Raw genomic sequence first — 20,420 nt, 5'->3', positions numbered from 1 at the left:
TGCATTTTGTAATGTCAGCATTTCATTTAGAAGAAAAGTAGTGATATTTGATATTTCTACTCTATTCCACCACATTAAACCATTTTCCCACTGTAGGCTGATGCATACAATTCTTACATTTTTGCCAGTTATATTATGAAGGCGTGTGACTACCAGGGGGCCCCGAGGTGTGTGTGTGTGTGTGTGTGTGTGTGTGTGTGTGTGTGTGTGTGTGTGTGTGTGTGTGTGTGTGTGTGTGTGTGTGTGTGTGTGTGTGTGTGTGCGTGTGCGTGTGCGTGTCTGTCATGCACGGATCATTTCATGGGTAAAAAAAAGGCCATCTTTTGAGGGATGTGTTTGATGTGTCTTTGAAGAACTGCTTGATTACTCAAAAACAAAAAACAACTGTTCGTGTGTTTATGCACCTGGCTGCCAAAGATACACATGCAGTTTGTCCAAGGGCTTATTTCATTAGTGAGCAGAGAAGGAGAAAGACCTGGAGCAAAGAGAAGGAACTAAAATGAAGAAGCATGTCAGTGCAGAAGAGACTTCAGAAATAATCTTGCAGCCTTCATCTGCCAGCGAGCAGCAGGACTCATCTGAAGAAGACACAAGGTTCGAGGGGGGGTCTGACACTGAATGCTCTCTGGAGTCCAGCATTTCTTTGAGTTCCTCTGACCCTTCCTCTGAAAGTGGAGAGGACACTGAGGGTCCCGTCCACAGTGAGGGAAGAGAGAACAACGGAGGTTGTTCTCCCAGGAGCTGGGGAAAACCAGGGTGTCCTCACAGATTGTGAGAAAAAAGCCTCCTGTGGGGGTGGATGGTGGGCCGGACCCTCAGTGTTTTGTAGCTAATTGTTGACATATCCAAAAATCCATTTTTTGTGTTTTTTTTAAGAGAAATAAATAATGAAAATTATTGAATGTTTGTTAGTTTTGAGCACGTTAGAAGTTGTTTAAGTGATTCATGGGGAGAAAAAAAGTAAAAATAAATATTGATGTATAATGATTTAATAGCAGCTTTTTGGGGGGTGTACATTTTTGCCACGAAGGTGACTCAAAATAAGACTTCTTACAAAAATCTATGCCAAAAGCTGTAACACAGCTGAAATGATTACCAAATAAAAATAAAAAGTCAGGAAAAATGTACAAAAATGCCCGAGGAGGGCACAAGGGTTAAGTGTGTTCAGTTGTATGTTCTACTGGGAAAATAATACACCAAAAGACAGTATTTATAATGTACGTTGCATTGTGTCGTTTTATATGCAATAATATGTTTTGTACATAGTAGTCAATTATTAACCTATGAACTATGTTGTCCTTGATATTAGCTCAAACAAGGTTTATCAATGAGTGTTTTCATATGAGTCTTCTTAAACGTTTTTACCTTAATGGATGCATTTATTTTGAGTCTGATCCACAGAAAAGTCAATAACAAGTGAAAGGTTTTTTTTGGTTTTGTTTATAAAAAGCATTACAATGGTTATCTGAGATGTGTTAAACATATAAATGACATCGGGTTTTTCTTGTCTTATTTTGAAGACCTAAAGATAGAACTTCCGCTCTAGTGGTGGCCTACTTTGTGTTCAGCTTGCCGCATCAAAGTGGTCCTATTTTTTCTTTGTTTATATGTCTTCTTCGCTTCTTGGAGGCACATTTTGTGTGACAAACAGCTATATGGAAACTGTAAACATCCTTTTGAAGTATATTACACCATAAACGGGGTGAACTTGTTGGGATGAGGAGGGCATCCACGCTACGCTCGTTTCATGATTTTCTTCACCCCAATCCATTCATTGTAGTGTGACGGATTCTTGGTCCAGTAGGGCAGGCCGTTTTATTGCCACCCCCATGTGGTCAAATTGGTGTACTACAAAAACCACCAAGTCTATATCACATTTGAGTTAAATGTCGGCATTTCCACTGTAGTCAAGCAGTCTGTTTCTTTAAAGTAGAAGTAAAACGCCTTTTGCCATTGTAATTGTACTATACAGAGATTCAGTGTGAATTTCGACCAACAGGAAACGCTGGGCAAATGACCAAAAGGCATGCTTGGATCCGAACCCAGGAACTCCTGTTTACTAGACAGGCGCTTTAACCATCTAAGCCACGACGCCGGTTTCAACGCCGGATAATATAGCTGTTTATGAATGCACGCGAACTGACATGTACAATTACGATATTAATTAGTTATTAAATACAACTCGTGGTTGCCTACACGGTAGTTAAAATAACTGGAACTATTATAGCAACATTCCATGATTGTAAGCCTGCAGGTTAAGTTATGACTTCATTAGATACAATATGACTGTTTTCTTCAGCTGTGTTGAATAACTCTGTGGTACAGCAATTTTTGGCATTTTGTAAATGATGACATGCTCATGTGAGTTCCTCTTCGTGCATACGGTCTTCGGCTATTATTGTGTTCTCTTTTCTTTATTCATTCATTAATGGTTGTCGCTAACAGCAAAAATAATCAAATGAAAGGATGCATGCAACCCCTTGCCTGGCTGCCCGATATGCTCGATTATTTGGAGCCACCACGGCCTCCTCGTGGCCATATCTTCATATCGCTTTTGAAAAACAGACGAAAGCCATGACCATCAGTATATAAGAATCAATATAGGCTTAATACACTTTTGAAAAAGGACTATTTCAGAATAATGTATGAATTAATATCATAACGAGTTGATTGTTAATAATTATTCTCAATAAATATATTTCCTTTAACATTGAACGTTTTGAAATAAAGATATCTAGCAGAGTGTGAAGCCAAAGAATAACCTGCAAGTAGAATATGTTTATAATAATGAAATATTTTTCACAACAAAAAAAGAACTACCAGGAAAATGATTTAACCAGGTAGTTGTGTTAGATTGAACACAATGTGTTTCCCTTAAAGCGACCTACATGCTCAAACTCAAAAAACTATCAGCTTACAGTTTTGGCAAAGACACAGCCAGGGGGACATAAGATTATCGTTCTGCTAAAACCCAACTTCACACAAGTCATCAGTGTATGTTTGTCTGCAATTGTTTCCATTTGCACAGAATGCATTGAGGATGGAGTGTGATCTCATTCTCTTTTATAGGGTGACTGACTAATGATGGAAACTTTGAGTGGATCTAAAAATGAGCATCAACACATGTTGGCTTAACGCTGCTGACGGTATCTGTGGATTAGCTAGTCACCGACGCATTGTCTTCCAGAAAGAACAAAGTTATTTCTATGCAGCCCTATAAAAGATCACAAAACATCACTTAAGCATTTATAAGAAAAAAGCAGATCACCACACAGTGATATTTCAACAATTTATTCAACAACTTCATCGACATTTTCTTAAGAAGTGTGCTGCTTCATTTGATGTTTGATAAGTAACCAATAACCAAAGCTTTTTAACATGCACATGGTCTCAGCACAGATACAGGCTTTATGTTCTCCTCAGTTTTAAAATCCACACAGCTTTGAGTACAGCAGCTGAAGAAGCTTACCAACAACCAGTTCAATGATATACACACCAATTCTCTGTTTGAATTAAAATATAAAGAAAAGGAAAATAAACAAGTAAAAACCTACAAAGGAAATAAAGCTGTAAAAATCAGAAACAAATCCTAGAGATAGCGCCGAGTGGAGGAAACCATGAACACACGAGTCCCGAGGATCTGCACTTCACATTGCTCAGCTGCTTGGTCTGTGCATGTAGCTCTTAAATTAATTATGTAAATACTATGAAAACAAAATGCAAGTCACACACTCGGCAAACAAGAAACATTCCTTTCTTTCGACAGATCTGGAGCTCCCATTAGCGGAGGGGAATGGTCTTTAAAGGGGGCTGACAAACGGGTAGGAGAAGGGGGGGGGGGGGGGTCATAAGTCCTACATGGCATTCACAGGGGCAACCTTTTTGTTTTGATACATCTTAAATACAATAAATGATTTCGACCTGAATTTGCCGTTTAAAGTGTCTGAATCTGTTTCAGGTGCAGTGGAAAGTCTTTGGCTGCCCCGGTGTCGAGTTCTTCAGACAAAGATCAAAAAGATCCGAGCACACGGGTCGATAACATCAATCAGCGATTCCCCGTGCCTTGATTCAATATGTCGCTTTGATCTGTGTCTGAGGAAGCCCTCTCACTCCGACCTACCTCCTTGTTTACTCTGCAACTCATTACATTTTCTCCCCAAGTACAACATGGGTCATGTGTGGGTGTGTGTGAGTGTGTGTGAGGACTACTGGTGGGCACATTGCACCCCCGGGCCGTGGTGGCCCCCCTCTTCGTCGGAGCTGTCGTTGTAGGCCTCTCTGCGGCCCCCGCCTGATGAGCCCTGGCTGACGTCGTAGTCCTGCAGGTCCACCTCCTCCGTGTCTGCCGTGATGATGGGCGGCTCTGACCGTGAGGGCAGCATGTCCTCTAGCTCCTACACATGGAACACATTCATCAGAATGGGGCTTAACAGGAAGTCTCACCATTCTTGTTACACGCCAGTGGGGTCAGTAGTGGCAGAGATACAGGACGAATTTGACGTTACTGACTGACAAAAAATAAAGGGGCCCTATTATGCTCATTTTCAGGTTCATATCTGTATTTTGTGCCTCTACTGTGACACGTTTCCATTAATTTATGATCTCCAGCCTTTCAATAATACATTAGAAATGATATGAATGCAGAATGTGAGGTGTGTATGCTCACTGTACATGGAGGAAGAAAGACTAGAGCCAAAAGCTTATTGTACAGTTTCCCTAATGCAAATCTACAAAGAAACGCTTCAGAGGGAAATCTAAATGTGTGTTTAAGATTTGAGTTGCTGCTGAGGTTGCTAAATCACTCTGGGATATCTAGCTCTAAATCTGACTCCATACGTCATGATAGGTACACACGTTATAACCAACACTGTTGGAGTATGCAGCATTAGATGGAGCTCAAAGCTGTTCTAAATATGTATTTCTACACACTGTAATGAACCAAAGAATGCTAAAAGATGATAGTGAACAGTTAAAGGGGTAATGTCGTACCACAAGCTTCTCGGGGCTGATCCAGTTGTTCTCTGGGAACTGGACATCAAACTTGACATACAGGTCTCCCTTCTCAAAGGGGTTACGGTACTGTGGCATGCCCTCTCCTCGCACCACTCTGACTGCGGCTGGAAAAGATACAGCAGGAAAAAAGAAGATTAGAAAAGGCTTATTCACAACTTGAACGACAATCATGGTACGCTACATTCTCTCCGCTGAAGTTTGCCTCAAGCGGCCCTAATGTGTTGATGTTGTTGAAGGGATTTCTTTTTGCCGATTCTTAACCAGCTTAGTTTCACTGAGTGTTGACAGTGTGTGCATCCCAACAGGACCCAAATGACGAGTCCCTGTGTCGCGAAAATGAAATGATACAGGCATTGTGGGAAGTGAGAGAAGGGGCCAGATATGGTTCAATTAAAGAATATTTTTGGTTAGGACAATAGTGCACAGGAATAATACCTGTGGGTGTAAGGAGAACGTGTGAAACTCTTGAACAATATACACTAAAGTTATTTAGTGTGCTCAGGTAAGAGGGCATGTTAATGTTACACACTTCCTTGTCCTGCAAGTAGATGATATTTACCTTTCTAATATTTATTATGTACATTTGATTGGTTAAAAACAGTATGAGAGTATTAACCTGGTTCGATGACTTTGCCAGCGGGGTACTTCACAACGATCTGTCTCCCGTCTAAGTGTTTGAGCATGAACTGGAAACCGCACAGCGCCTCCACCAGCCCCAGCTTGTGGTTCATGAACAGGTCTTTACCATCTCGCCTGAATGTCTGAAAGCAGAGAGAAACGGACAGTTAAAAGCAGCTTTATACCAACATTATTGACCATGGGACATTTGATCAATGGCATCAAATGACCAGTTCTCTCACAATCAACAGACAGACCCGCAACTAAATTAATTATTATCTAGAAATAGCTTTCACACCGGAGTACTTTTCCCCTTTAGTTCCGATAGTTCCTGGGATTTTGCGTTCACACCAAAAAGAGAACTTAGTTCATGAGAACTTTTCCCCCCTTTTCAGTCCCTGCTAGAGAGCAGGTACTTTCCTGGAAGAAAAAAGTTCCAATTTCTGATTGGCTGGGCGAATTGCAAACCACGCCGCGTAAAACTCTGAAAAGTTTTGTGAAGCTGCCATTGTATTTGCTGGCATTAGCATTATTAGCATTAGCCCCGCGCACCAAGGGAGAGAGACTAACTTATGGAAACACAAAAGAAAACATGGGAGCGGAGATGAGGAGGTGTCGGCGTTCTGGCGATTTACTCGGAAGGCTTCAGTAGAAGCTGCTGGGAGTCCTAGCAGCTTCTACTGAAGCCAGTCCCCAACTCCGGGGACTTCGGGTGGCAGTACACGCCGTGAAGTTGTTTGCGGGCTGCCAGTAAACCCAAAGCAGAAGAAGAAGAGGTGACGTCAGCAACTTCTTTTGCATAATCTTCCCTCAGGGACTTATTCCGGTGTGAACGCGATCTGCTCTTTAGTTCCATGGGGGAACTAAGTGCTGGGAACAGTACAGCAAAGTACTTGGTGTGAAAGCGGCTATGGTTCAGTTACCTATACAAAGGATTTATGACAAAGCTAAATTGTATTAATCTTGTTTACTAAATGCACATTAACCAGCCTGTCTAGACAAAAACTGTGTATATTTTCAATGATCACACCTTACTTTCTACCAATGGAATGTCAGTAACATCCACAATACATGTTAGTGTTATCTGTGTTTCTGTAGTAGGCAATTTTTCCTCCACCAACAACTTAAGATACACTGACACCAATGACGGATGGCTCCTTAGAGAGAGAGCGCCTGAGGCAGAGCTACAGCTCAGATTGCTGCTCCAGAGAACACAAAATCACTGCCTCGTCAGATAGAAGGACAGTTAGCTTTGTCAGCTGCTTTTCATTAATTGGGACACATTTATTTTGGTGCTTTTCAATTCCCACAAACTTAATGGCTGCTGCTGCAATACTTTTAACATGTTAACTTACTCTATTATAATGCTTTTACTGATTTTTTTACCATGGATTTGCACTCATTGTGTTTTACTTCTGCTTGCTTACTTCTTTATTATGTTAGTCTACTCTTTTTCTTGCCCTTAATCTGTAACCAGTGTGAGAAAAGGTTTTTAGAGAGTACTTGTCCATGGACAAGTGAGTTTGGCAATTTACTTGTCCGAATACATTTTTCACTTGTCCAGAATGGACAAAAATTGGCGCCACTGGAATCTTCTTCTTCGCCATCGTATTTTCCCACGGTTTTTACGACACCGCTAACGTAAGTGAGCGGTAAGATTTTACTGCATCACACAAAGGGTTGGGTATCGTTTGGATTTTAACGATTCCGGTTCTGCTTTTCGGTTCCGGTTATTTTCGGTTCCGGTTCTTTGAGAGGGTAAAAATAAGTCCCATGACAAACTGGGAGAAATATATATTTATGAAAACATTAAGTCAAATCTGTATTCCTATTTACAAATCACTTCATACTGTTGAATTTCTTACGGTTATTGAATACAATTATATAAAAATAATCTCTGCATTGTTTAGTTAGTTCTAAGTGGTGCAGTTTGAGAATGTGTCTCCTCTGATGTTACACTGCAACCTGCCTGTGGGACAGAGTCCAACCACACATGTCCAACACATAGGCCTAATAATAATAATACATTATATTTATAGTCTATAGGCCTAGCGCTTTTCTACAACTCAAAGACGCTTGCACGCATTTATTTACATTTACAAACTGTGAGCAGCTGCCCAGCTGCTCACAGTTTGTAAAAGTAAATAAATAGTATTTTCATTTCAATAATGTAGCTACTTTCTATACCCTGCTTCATAAACACTACTGACATCCCTGTGCTCCTCCGAGTCTGGGGGTCCGGGGATGTGAGGACAGCGCGAGGAATCTTCTTTACTGCTGCTTCACTTCATAAAGGAAATGGCGGTCAATATTAACAACACAGGAGCTAAAACGCTTAATAACCTTCATTACGTGTTAGAGAAAGAACATAAGAAAGTTTGACAAAGATGAGGCTGTTACACGGGCAGCGGATCTGCTGTGTTAGAAAGAGAGAGAGACGCTGAGCTACACCGTGCAGCGATCAGCTGATACGGAGCATAGAGAGAGACTAATGTGCCATGTTGTGTAGTGAAAGTTAAAACATTGTTGTAAGAACTGTATATTTGAGAAAGTGTCTAGTGTGACAAAAACGAGAAAATATCAAGCACTTATATATTCATCGTATATTCATCGTGGCATGTTTCCATGCTCTAAGTTTGAACTATGTAACGCTGTGACGGCGCAGAGCTGTCAAGACAATCTGGCAGTTGGCACTCAGACGGTGGAGAGGTGTGAAGCACCACCAGCTGGACCCATCTGCCACGTGTAACTGACACAGAAACACTATTTCATTTATTTTAGGGATGCACGATATTGTTTTTTTGAAACCGATACCGATAATAAAAACATTTTTACGCCACTAATTATTTTAACGCGATTAACGAATTTTTTTTGCTCGGCCGCCCCGTAGTTTCAGAGCGCATCGAGTTTAAAATACCATCTACAAGCTGATGCTGACAGCCCCTCTCCTGCCGCCCGCTTGTGGCAGACCACACTTCCACGCTCACCGGCAGGCACCGACTGGCCATCTGGAGGACCGGGAGGGTGTGTGTATGTGTGGCGCGAGCGAGCGAGAGAGACCTTACGTGCATTGTTGTTGTTAGCATCTGGTGCTAGCTAGCTGCACTAACGGATATAAGGAGCGGTTTAAATGAAAACAGAGGAGCGACATTTCGCCACAACTGCACCGAGCACTTGACTTTATGCAGGAAGCCAGACAGTGGGACATTGTACGAAAAGTCAGCACACTCAGCACGGATAGTGCGCAACATGATTGCAGCGTCCAGGCAGCTCCGGTTCGAGCATATGCCTTGAGTTGCACATAGCTCCAACGCCCATACCACCGACGACATGTTTGTTTACTGTCCTGGCTTCACGGCCGCACACCATTTACGTCACAGCCAGGCATGAGTTAGGGAGCGCTGGATTTGTGAAGAACTCCCCTCTTTCTAAACCACTAATACCACAGTACTGGCAAAACGGGAGGAGCCGAGTGAAAAACAAGCGCCCCTCATCCCAATCCACCCACACCAGAGTCCTGCATCGGGTCGGGTACCCGCGGGTACCCGACGGGTGACCCGCAAAAAAGGTGATTCGCGGGTGGTATTTTTTTCAAACGCTTTTTTCCGGGTTCGGTTCTGGGTAAAACAAAGATGATGCGGGTCGGGTCTCGGGTATTGCATAATAAATATATTAAAATAATAATAAATTAGTTTAATGTTTAAAATCCTCAGACCTCTCCCCCGCGGGACCGCGCATAATCATAACCTCTGCAGCGCATCAATCTGCTGCTGTGCGCGCCACATTCGAAATGGCTGAGGTGAAGCTCTCTAGCGGAGAATACAGCATTTTCAATAACACTTCCTCAAGAGCAAAATCCAACGTCTGGGAGGCTTTTTGTGTCATCCTAGATGGAGGAAATAACCAACATCCCACGCTTTTTGAGACACATATGCAACTGCGTGTGTTAATAATTGCACGTTTTCACTGCTCATAGGCTATGCGGGTTCGGGTCGGGTTGCGGATCTTGTGCCGACGGGTCGGGTCGGGTTGCGGAACTAATTGGCAATATGTGCGGGTAGCGGGGCGGGTTCGGTATTGCACGTCGCGGGTGCGGGGCGGGAGCGGGTCTTGAAAATCAGACCCGTGCAGGACTCTGACCCACACCGCAGTATTTTTTCCTTTTTTTTTTACCCAAAAAAAATATTGTATATTATTGGGGCTATTAATACTGGTATCGGGTTTATCGGGATGACGTCATAATTCCTAATATTGGACCGATAATTATCGTGCATCCCTAATTTATTTTTCTGAACTGCGAGAGTAAAATCGGATTTATCATTAAACTTGTTAAGTGAACTCGCTAGGTGGAAATCAGTCAGTGGGTGTTTCTCAATGTCGAGGAAGGCTCCTCCAGAGCCACTATTTCAAGGATGCTACATCATCGAGTGCCACCGAAGGACTGTTTCAATGTCCAGGATCCTTGGAATTCTACAGAGACCGGCGTCCTTCGTTGCGGGAAATTCCGAGGTTGCACATGTGTATCCTTCGGTCTTAAAATCCCCACAATGCTTTGCGCACGGACCAATTTCCAAAATCTTTGGCTGAAATCACGCTCCATTTAAGGCGGGGACTCGCATATGACTCACACCTGCACACCTGTTCCACAATTCTTCATTTTCCAAGAATAGGAAGGATTCTTGCCTCGCTTCTGAATAGGGTTGTTGAAAATAATTGTTTCTACGATGCATTGCGATGCGGACGTGAACGATTCGGTATCGATGCAGTGACGGAAGATAATCGGTTATAGCGTAGTAATGTTGCTTCCTGATTTTCTGGCCGCGGCTTTACTATAACGTTTTTTTCTCTCTGTGACTTTAATATCAAATCGGTCAGTGACGCAGAGATCAGGGAACAGACGTGACAGCGGCACCAAACACGGAGCAGTCTGCTTTATCCACCAACACAAGAACACCAGTCCAGAACCAACAGCCTGAAGGACCCGCTCTGAATCACTCCGTGTCGCTGCGGCTCAGAGACACAGGGATTTATGTTTTTCAAAAATAATCGCGTTACAATCATGTCAGGTTTTTGGTGGATTTAATTAAGTCTTGGATTGCAAAGTATGAATGTCCTCTAGCAATTTTCAGACGATATATACATGTGTAAAGTTTGTGAAGGCAGGAGGAAAAAAGCTTCCGCGATCACTGTCTCCTCTCCGTTCCTCCAAGCCCCGCCCTGAAAATAATGAGTGACAGGCTGATAGTGACCCGATAGAAACTTTATTATTCACTTAATCACTGAGATATAATGAAGCTAATTTAATCTCATACATTCATGGGATTTATGTAACAGTAAGACAGAGAATGTAAGTGTGCACCCACATGCAGTATTTTAGTTGTTATATGCTGTTGTAAATACTCCTTTTGTCTGCTGTGTTCAGACTCAAGTCCTGTGTGTGATGCCACATTCAGGACATTCAGTGTCCTTTCTTTAACAGAAGACTGTTGCTAGAAGCTGCAGCTAGACTGCAGAAGCATTATTTTTTTTGTTTTTGAGGATGGAACAACTTCACACACAGATATAGGGAGGCTAGACCTATACAATTCATTTATTTTGGTTTATAAATTAATGTCAAGACATTTATGTTATTGATTTCTGAAGCACTTTCTAAATAATAAAAAGAGAGTTCATATGTATTTACTGCATGTATGCATTGATGAAAAATAAGCCATGTGCAGTAATATAGAAAATTGAGGATGCAACGCATTGGTATGAATCGTGATGCATCGGGATATCGAATTGAATCGAATCGTTGACAGGATAATCGTAATCGAATCGTGAGACCAGTGAAGATACACAGCCCTACTTCTGAAGGACCTCGACATTGAGAAACACCCTGTATCTTGGTTACTGTGAGACATAGGTGATTTTTAGGATTGTGTTATTTTTGTCCTTTGGATTGTCCATGTCGTAATTGTATTGCCTCTAATTGATACACACAACATTTATTGCATGCCTATCCTTCCTGGGAGAGGGAGTTTTTCCCCTTTGTGCAGCGGGACTAAGGACAGAGTGTTTTGTATACTGTACTGTACTGTAAAGCCTCCTGTGAGAAAAGCACAGTAGACATCGTATGTATCTGATGTAAGTGTGCAAGGTGTTAAAATGCTTCAAATTTCCCTCTAGCTGCTTTATTTCCAGGACAAACCTACCTCCCCTAATCTACATCATGTATTTCATCAAGAGGCACAACATTCCTGACAGCAAAATGCCAAATACTTCCAAAACAGCACTCTAAATGATTTTCATATCCGTCAAAATCTAAAAAGGCAGGCCATAACATAATTTGTATAACAGCCTAGGCTGGAATGCAAAAAAAGCTACAAGAAACACAATGCATCAAAGGGACCAAGAAAAGCAGACAACAACTGAAGGAGATCATGCAGTAGCCGTTTTCTGTGATTTATGTATAATCTGATCGTAATAAAGCATTAGCTGATAATGTTTGACGTGGGGATTTGCACATCTTTTGCTGCTTTTCCATCTAGTCTGTTTTTTCCCCAAAACCGACATGGCAAGTCCAATCATAAAAAACAGTTTGCTTTGGACATTAAAAACAAACTCCACTCAAGTACAGCCTTTTGTTTAGACAACGTACAAAAGGCATCTCTTATGCACCCACATCCCTGTGTTTGATGTAGCAGCCAAGAAGAACAAATGGATGTTTGCAGACAAATGTTGCAGACATGGTACATTTATGAATTTAGAGAACTCACAGGCACAATGCTCAACAATATGATCTCTAAAGAATCTATCAGTGGGAAGCTGTGGCCCGGGGAGGGAAATTGGTTTAGAGCCAAGGTCATCTTTTTATGTGCAGGATATAATTAGTAACTTATATGGATGCACATTTCTCAAATAAGATCAGTGTTCAGTATAACAAGTTGGTTGATGCCAATACCAATGGTTTTTTCAAGATATTTTGTAGTGTTATTTGTCCCTCTTTTGTGCACCGGAAACAGATACATCTTAGTAAATAAATCTCCATTATGAAAAATCTTCTTTCTTCCCATCATCAGACAAACTTTAAATTAGTAAAGAATCCCTTTAAAAATATTTTAACAAACGCTCTTGAGCTTGCAAAATAATAACCAACTAAATGAGAAGAATTTTAAGCAGCAACAGTAAAGGTACGTCCACACAGCAGCTTTAACCTGTTAAACCCCGAGCCTGTTTTTCAGGTTTCAGGCTCGAAAATGACATTCCCAGAACAAATGACCATATCTTCCCTTCTAAAAGTGTTAAATTAATAATCTTTTTTCTCAAAGTAATGATAAACCTGTGAGTTGGATGTAGAAAAGTCAGATTCAATATAGATGTTTTTTATTTTAAAGAAAATTCAGATTGAACATGGTAAAAAAACTGTAAATTATAGTGTCCGTCCAAAAAACATTTTGTACTTATAGTGAAAATTAACCTTGGATGATGGGATAGTAGACTAAAAGCTTTAGGAATCCAAAGTACAACATATAATAAGTACCCTGTATAAAGATTGATGCAAAACAAGTGATATTTGACCTTTTTAGACAGATTTAGCAAAAAAAAACCTCTTCTGGGGCCATTTGGGTGGATTTTCCATATCTCTGGCCCCCCTTGCTCGATTTTGACATGTGACATCTCTTTCTGACAGTCAGAGCCAATGGAATCGAGGGGAACTCCCACATAGTCCTTATTTGGTCATGTGTATGTGTGAGACTGCTGCATCGCCGAGACCGGAAGCAGCAGCTAGCTGTGGTGGCTACCATTAGCAGCTAGCATTTACTCTCCGATTTTTACATAAAAATGGAATTATGGATTATAAATTCAATCAGTTTTTTATACATGGACGTTAAGAACCTATGGATTAACCGATTCAGTTGCGTTTTTTCTCATTTTATTGCCATTGAACACGTACTTTGATCAGATTGACAGCTACTTGTGAGACGATCTCCCTAGAAGCTTCGTAAAGGTACGTGTTGTGATGACTGTATTTGCTTCCCCTGTCGCGAGTCCGGATCACTCAGTGATGATACTATATACCTACATAATCTATGGAGTCTCAGCTTTAATCGGATATATTGTATGTGCAGCTATGATAAGTAATAAGGGTACTTTTATCTTGAGTTCTGTGCCAATGTCCGTTAGCATTTTTCACTCAGGGGTAATTTAGATGCTTCTTATAAGACTTGTGTTTTGTTTTGGTAAACATGGTTTGTATCGGCAGTTAGCTGAGATTATTTCCGTTAATCTGGTATAACACATTAATAGGTTCTTAAATATTAAGATCCCCTGAGACACATTATCGTGAAAAAAAGACCCAGGGTCCTTCGGGCTTAACAGGTTAAACAAATCTTCCAACGCTTCTCTGCCCATTGACTTTGAATGGGGATGACGTCACTTTGCCTCGCTTTTCGCCAAACTGCATTGTGGGGGAGCGAAGCGAAGATTTCCAGGATTTTCAGGATTCAAAAGTTGAGCAATGTTCAACTTTTGAAGCTGAGCTGGAAGCGTCAGCTAATCAAATCCCGTTTATGCAAATCTGACAGTAGAAGCGCTAGCCAATCAAACCGCATGTAAGCAGGGAGAACCAGACCGCAGTTCATTTCCTCATATTCCAAACGAGAAATTACGGTAGCAAATCACCCGGTTCTTTACGACCAGAACTATTAACGGGATACAAACCGGAGGAACCAGGCATGGAGGGAGGTGGCAGAGACAGTGGGTGAAATTGGTAGGTTTTCGCCTGTTTGGGGAGTTTATATATATATATATATATTGCTCGCATAAAATCCCCGGGGGTTTTTGCTTTGTATGTCGGGAGCGGGAGATTCATGTGATTGGTTGTTGGTCGCGTTGCTCGCAAAAAATCCCCAAGTTTTCAGACACGCCCAGCTCCAAGATTTTTGAAAAGCTGCAGTGTGGACGTACCGTAAGTCTGATTTTTTTCCTGATGCAGCGTTCTAAATAAATACATAAAAATTAAGTTCAATACTAGGGATGGGTACCGACCGAGCCCCGGTTAAACGGTAACTGAGTTATTTATTTTGTTAAAGTTTCAGCTATTCTGTTTACAGTTCTGTCATCAGATTATTTAATACGATTTGTTAAAACATTGTTGTTTCTTTTGATGTGAAATATTATTTATTTAATTTAAATAAAAAGCAATGTTCATTTTGTTTACAATTTGTTTAGTTACCTATTTTCTTCTTCAAAAGAACCGATAAGATTACCGCTAAAGGCCAGATCGATAAAAGTAGTAGTACCGTTAAAACCTTAACGATATCATCCCTATTCAATACGGTATTGGCCCTCTTACCTCATTCTCTTTTTCCTGCAGGACGAGGACGATGTCTCCAGGCTCGACGCCAGGCGCCTGGTCAGCCTCCCCTCCGAATGTAATTTTCTGGCCGTGCTTCATGCCTTTGTCCACGTGCACCTCCAGGATCTTCACCTCCTTGAGGACTTTTTTGCCCTCACATTTTTTACAGCGATCCTTCTCACTGATAACTTCACCTGGAGTGGATTAAAGGAGAGAAGGTTAGGAGTGTGTGCAGGCTAATAAAACAGAAACTGCTTCATCACGGTTTAGTTCGCCTTACCTTCTCCGTTACAATCGGTACACACAGACTGCATCTGTTGGACCATTCCTGGGGCCAGCTGTCTGATCATGATGCGCATGCCTCGTCCCCTACATGTTGTACATTTTTGTACCGCACCTGTCTTGCCTCCCTGCCTACAAAAATGACATGGGATTTATTGTTAGAAAAGCACAAAAACACAGCAAAAGACTAAATAATCAATGTTGGTTTTACAACTTACCCATTACAAGTGCTACACAGTACATTCTTGCTAAGTTGTAATTTAGTCGTTTTCCCGTTGTAAACGTCCTCCAGTGTCACCCTGTAGTAAAAAAGTGATGGTTAGAGACTATTTAGTGACACAAGACAGAAATGTTGGAGTACAATGTTGGCTTATTATAAAACCATAGACTTTTAAAGGGCCCCATTTCCTCGAGATTGTGGGAAATGGTATTTCGATCTCTGTCTGTACACACAAACTGAAAGATTGACAATAAAGTTGGACTTTGACTTATGCTCAATTTCAGGTTGATATTTGTATTTTGTGGCTCTACTGTGACATGTCTACATGCATCCAAGTAAAAAAAAAAAAAGGGCACCATGGTCTGCTCTGATTGGTTAACTGGCCTGTTCTGCAGAGATTGGTCAACCGCTTAGAGATGTCCTGCCCCTTAGCCTATCAAGTTAAAAGCGGAAGTGTAACAGTGATGTCGCTATGATATAGAAGTCTTTTTTATATTATACACAAATATATTAAATGCTTTTGGGTTGGTTTTTAAGTGGATCTGCACCAAACAAATGTGTTTTGTTGGGTCAGTAGAAAACCATTTGTAAGCCTAGAGATTGCTGCAGATGCACAATACCTTATTCAAAATGTTATTAACAAAAATTGTGCTTCCTGCTATTTCAATATTGTGGTTGTCCATCTTGGGATTTGATAACATTTTAATTATTTGTGCAACCCTAGTACAAGCATTTAACTGAAAAAGCCTATACATCAGTGTACAAGCTTACTCTTACTTGAGTGGATGGACCATGTCCTCTCCTCTCCGCCGACCTCCATTCCTGGCCCGACTCCCCTGGCCACCCATGAATCCGAAAAGTCCACCTCCGAAGATGTGGGAGAAAATGTCGTCCATCCCGGGGCCACCCCCACCGCCTTCCCGTAAGCCTTGTTCTCCATAGCGGTCATACAGTTCCTTCTTTTCAGGGTTGGTCAGCACGTCATAGGCAAAACTGATTTCTTTGAACTATGTATTGAGAGGTACAACAAAATGTGACGAGGTGTAATTTTTTACATCATATCAACAGCATATTAAACACAGCTCAGGACTTAGAGCTTTTAATCTTTCACCTCAGCTTTTGTGGTAACTTAAGTGACATTATTCTGGGCAAAGCATTTCTCAGGTTGCAATACCCTCACATGAGGCTTATTTCTAAGCCTACCATGCGCAGCTTACTTCCGGGTTTTAGGACGTGTCACTGCACCACTCTATACACATGCATAAACTTCACAGCGGGGGGAACTTGTCATAAAGTCCGCGAAAATAAAGCCCACCTATTTAGAGGGAAGATATGATTGGTCAATTGGACTGCCAGTTGACATTACTCTCTCGTTGAGTTACTGTAGCTGGCCCTCTGTGAATTTACAGCAGGACCACCAATCACCTCCTATCTTCACCTAGCAGAGACGAGCTTCTTTTATTTAACCCTTCACATTCCTACAGAAACTGAACAGGCAGATTCGAAGGATTTATTTATTTGGAAATGTTATTTTAAATGCAATGTTGGATGTTCAATAAAAAGTTCAGTTTGAAAGGATGTTCTTGAATTATTATTATATATCATCATTATGTCAGTGGTCTAAAATGGTCTGACAACGGTGCCGACAATATTATCGTTTATCACAATTTCTGGGAAAATGTACCGTCCAACAAAATTAATTATCGTGACAGGCCTATGCATGGGTTCCCTCGTCAAAAAAAGCAATGGGATTTCTCCATAGGACTTTGGAAAATAGCTCGAAATAAGGTCTGTGGAAAACAAACCTGTTAGGTAAATGAACGTTTTGTTCAGCCGGATAATATCCACGTCTACCCTACTTTTATCATTTTCGAATCATAAATCTAATCGATAGATTTATGATTAGCATAAGTTCGTTCATGATGGCTCATGTCAGTTTCAGTGATTTGATCATCAAAGGTAGGCCTAAGGTGGACCGCTGTGCCGACTTAATTCATTTTTCATTGTTACTTGGCTGTGGGTGCCCTGTCATGATAGATGTTTATATAAATGGTGTTGTTTTGTGTGGTAGAAGAGGATCGCTGTCATTTTTTCGAGGGAAGGGAGTGGGGGGGTGTTGGCGGTATAAAAGTCAAGGCTCGTCACTGGAAGGGAGTGTCATAAATATCTTACCTTGTCACCAGCATTTGGGTTCTTGTCAGGGTGGTATTCTTTTGCCAGTTTCCGGTATGACTAGAAGTACATAAAAGAGAGTGCATAGTTATATAATAATCATTGTAGTAATGCGCTGTTTAATGGAATCACACACCTGTATGACTCAAATTCATAAGATGGAACAGGGTCTACTTGTTACGCAATCACACGTGACGTTAAGCACTGACTGATGGAAAGTTTATTCTCATGGTTTTAATGAGTAAGTGGCGATCAGGTGATTTATATTGCGACAGACCCAATTATTTTAACTGTATTATACCCATGACTTAATAACCATTTTGTCTAAAAAACGGTACTTCAAAATGTCTGACAATTTAATCACTAACGTTTAGCATAGCGTGCGTATGCTCATTAGCATTTCTCGCTAACCAGAGATGGCGATAAGAAATCGCCCTATGAACCATGACAACCCTTTTCCTTAAAGTCTAACATTGATAAAGTGTGTGAATTTAATATCGTACACCAATGGAAATACTTACACCAGGTTTAGCTCAGATTGAAATGGGTAAAATTACATGCAACAGTAACGTGACGTTAGCTCATCTGTTAGCGTTAGCCTGTGCTAGCGGAGTTTTAATTTAAGGTTAACAATGTAACGGTACTTCAATGTTAGCATTATATCTCGTGAACTGGCTGGAGGTTAAATAAAGCCTTGATGCCCACAGAAAGTGAAACCGTAATTATTGACAACCAATAATAGCAACGTTACTGTACCGTAAAATTGGCATTCAGTAATGCAAGATTCGAAGTCGACTTATTTTTAATCATTTCTTCACACCATAAATATGTCTTTATCATCAAGCTATCTGTCAGGGGTTTCCAGCCATTATGAAACAAACACTATAATTAACGTTACCTGTTTCCAGAAGCTTCGACAGGCTTAACGTTAGCTAGCTGACATGATGACAAACACCTGAGCTAAAGCTAACGTGAGGTCAATCGTCTTATTAGTAACGTGACAAGCAACAAACTCAATGTCACTTTTAATGAACGTCACCCAAGTGCCCTGTTCTGTTTAAAACCAGACGAAAATCCATAGTGACTGCTGCTAAAATAAAAAAGAACCCTGATATTACAGAACTCATGAACATTTAACATTACAGCCGCATCGCCACATGAACACCCAGGCCGGTTAGCATGTTAGCCTAGCAAGTTGGCTAACTAGCTTGCTGTGCATAACAACGCATTTCCTGATTGTAGCAATTGACACTCACAAACATAAACCTGGTGTAATTTCGTGGTTTGTTCAAACCTTTCAGTATAATTACCTTCTTCAGCTCATTCTCAGTAGCGTTCGGAGTCACGCCGAGAATATCGTATAGTTTTGTGTCTACTACAGTCGCCATGGTGTTGCTGTGGATGTTGCTTCAGCAGGGAGGTGGGTGGACAAAGAGAAAGAGCCGGTGGAAAATGATTTTGCTCGCCTCGTGTTTCAGTTTCCGGGAAGAGAGACGCTCCGTGTGGGCCGCTGCTGCCTCCAGGCTGCGGGGACACCACATTACTGCTCATTGAAAAAAACATTCTGAATTATTACAATGACATACTTTTTTGAAATAAGTACTTAGTATGTTATTTAGTATACACAGAATGACGCAACATCATTATACAAATAATGACTTAAAACTCAAAACATTTCTTAAAATATTAAAAAGCTATTTGGGGAGACTTAGTAGGCTAAATATTTTGAGAAACACTCTTTTTTTTATTTCAGGCATTAATTAATTAATTTGAGGCTCTCAGTAATTATTTTTGAAATGTAGGCTACTAAGGGTGCATTCACACCTATATACAGTCTATGATTCACACCTAATAGTCCGTTTTATGGTGCGCACCAGACGAGAGTTTGTTACATTGTTTCATTTTTCAGAAGGTTCGGTTTGCGTTCACACCATAGTCACACGGGCAAAACTCAAACGGACGATACATTTTAAACACAAGTCATGTGCACGGAAATGCTGTTCAACCATTGGTCAGACATTAAGGGGGTAAAAACGCAAATCCCGGCAATTTCTACCGGAGCCTCCGACATGGAGCATCGGCACTTTCGGCAGATTATTCTCATGCTGCTGTTAATCTGGAGATCAACAGACACTAGCGGCCCGCGCATATGATTATATAATCATACAACGTCCGTTAAAAAACATTATAACACATAATGAGAGACGTTCTGCAAGGAGGTGCGTTTCACCGCACCAAGCGGCTAAACGCACCAGGGTTCGATTCAACCGGACTATACAAGGCAAGTGTGAACGCGCCCTCAGTCATTTCATTTGAGGTACTAAATCATTATTTTAAGATACAACGTCCTTTAAAAAAAAGAAAATGTGTCATTATTTTTGAGCTACTATATCATTTTGTTGATGTAATTGGTCCTTATTGTTAAGGACATTAGTCAGAATTTTTGAGATAATAGCATACTGTTGCCCCAGGCAACAAACCCATTTTTTTGGACCTCACACTGGCCCTTTCATTATTAAATGTTTTTAGGCCTATATAATGTCACAAGACATGTTTGTTTCCAATAAAATTAGGGAATGATAATGGGTGTGACCTTTTGTCTGGGGGCGGAGCAGTCTTTATGCAAGCAAAGCCAGATGGGACCAGGACCACCACCTGGTAAGAAACATTTCACTTTAAAACATATTTAAAATGTATATAAATAAGATAACAAATATATGCATGTGCATGAATATGTAAAACAACAACTATATTTGATTGTTTAAAGACTTATTA

The 20,420-nt window shown here is 40.9% G+C and overlaps 1 protein-coding gene across 1 annotated transcript; it reads right to left on the bottom strand.

Annotated features, from left to right (window-relative positions):
* Positions 1 to 3,275: 3,275 nt before the first annotated feature.
* dnaja2a (DnaJ heat shock protein family (Hsp40) member A2a) lies at positions 3,276 to 19,177 on the bottom strand. Its single transcript, XM_034201278.1, has 9 exons — positions 18,956 to 19,177; positions 17,646 to 17,705; positions 16,251 to 16,480; positions 15,472 to 15,552; positions 15,252 to 15,385; positions 14,969 to 15,165; positions 5,630 to 5,774; positions 4,990 to 5,117; positions 3,276 to 4,394 (listed from the first exon to the last, which is right to left on the bottom strand). Exons 1-9 carry the CDS (start codon positions 19,031 to 19,033, stop codon positions 4,206 to 4,208), a joined length of 1,242 nt encoding a protein of 413 aa, XP_034057169.1. The 5' UTR covers positions 19,034 to 19,177; the 3' UTR covers positions 3,276 to 4,205.
* Positions 19,178 to 20,420: the final 1,243 nt, after the last annotated feature.

Source organism: Gymnodraco acuticeps, unplaced genomic scaffold, assembly GCF_902827175.1.
Source record: "Gymnodraco acuticeps unplaced genomic scaffold, fGymAcu1.1, whole genome shotgun sequence".
Classification (NCBI taxonomy): Eukaryota; Metazoa; Chordata; class Actinopteri; order Perciformes; family Bathydraconidae; genus Gymnodraco; species Gymnodraco acuticeps.
This window is presented reverse-complemented; position numbering and strand designations above follow the sequence as displayed.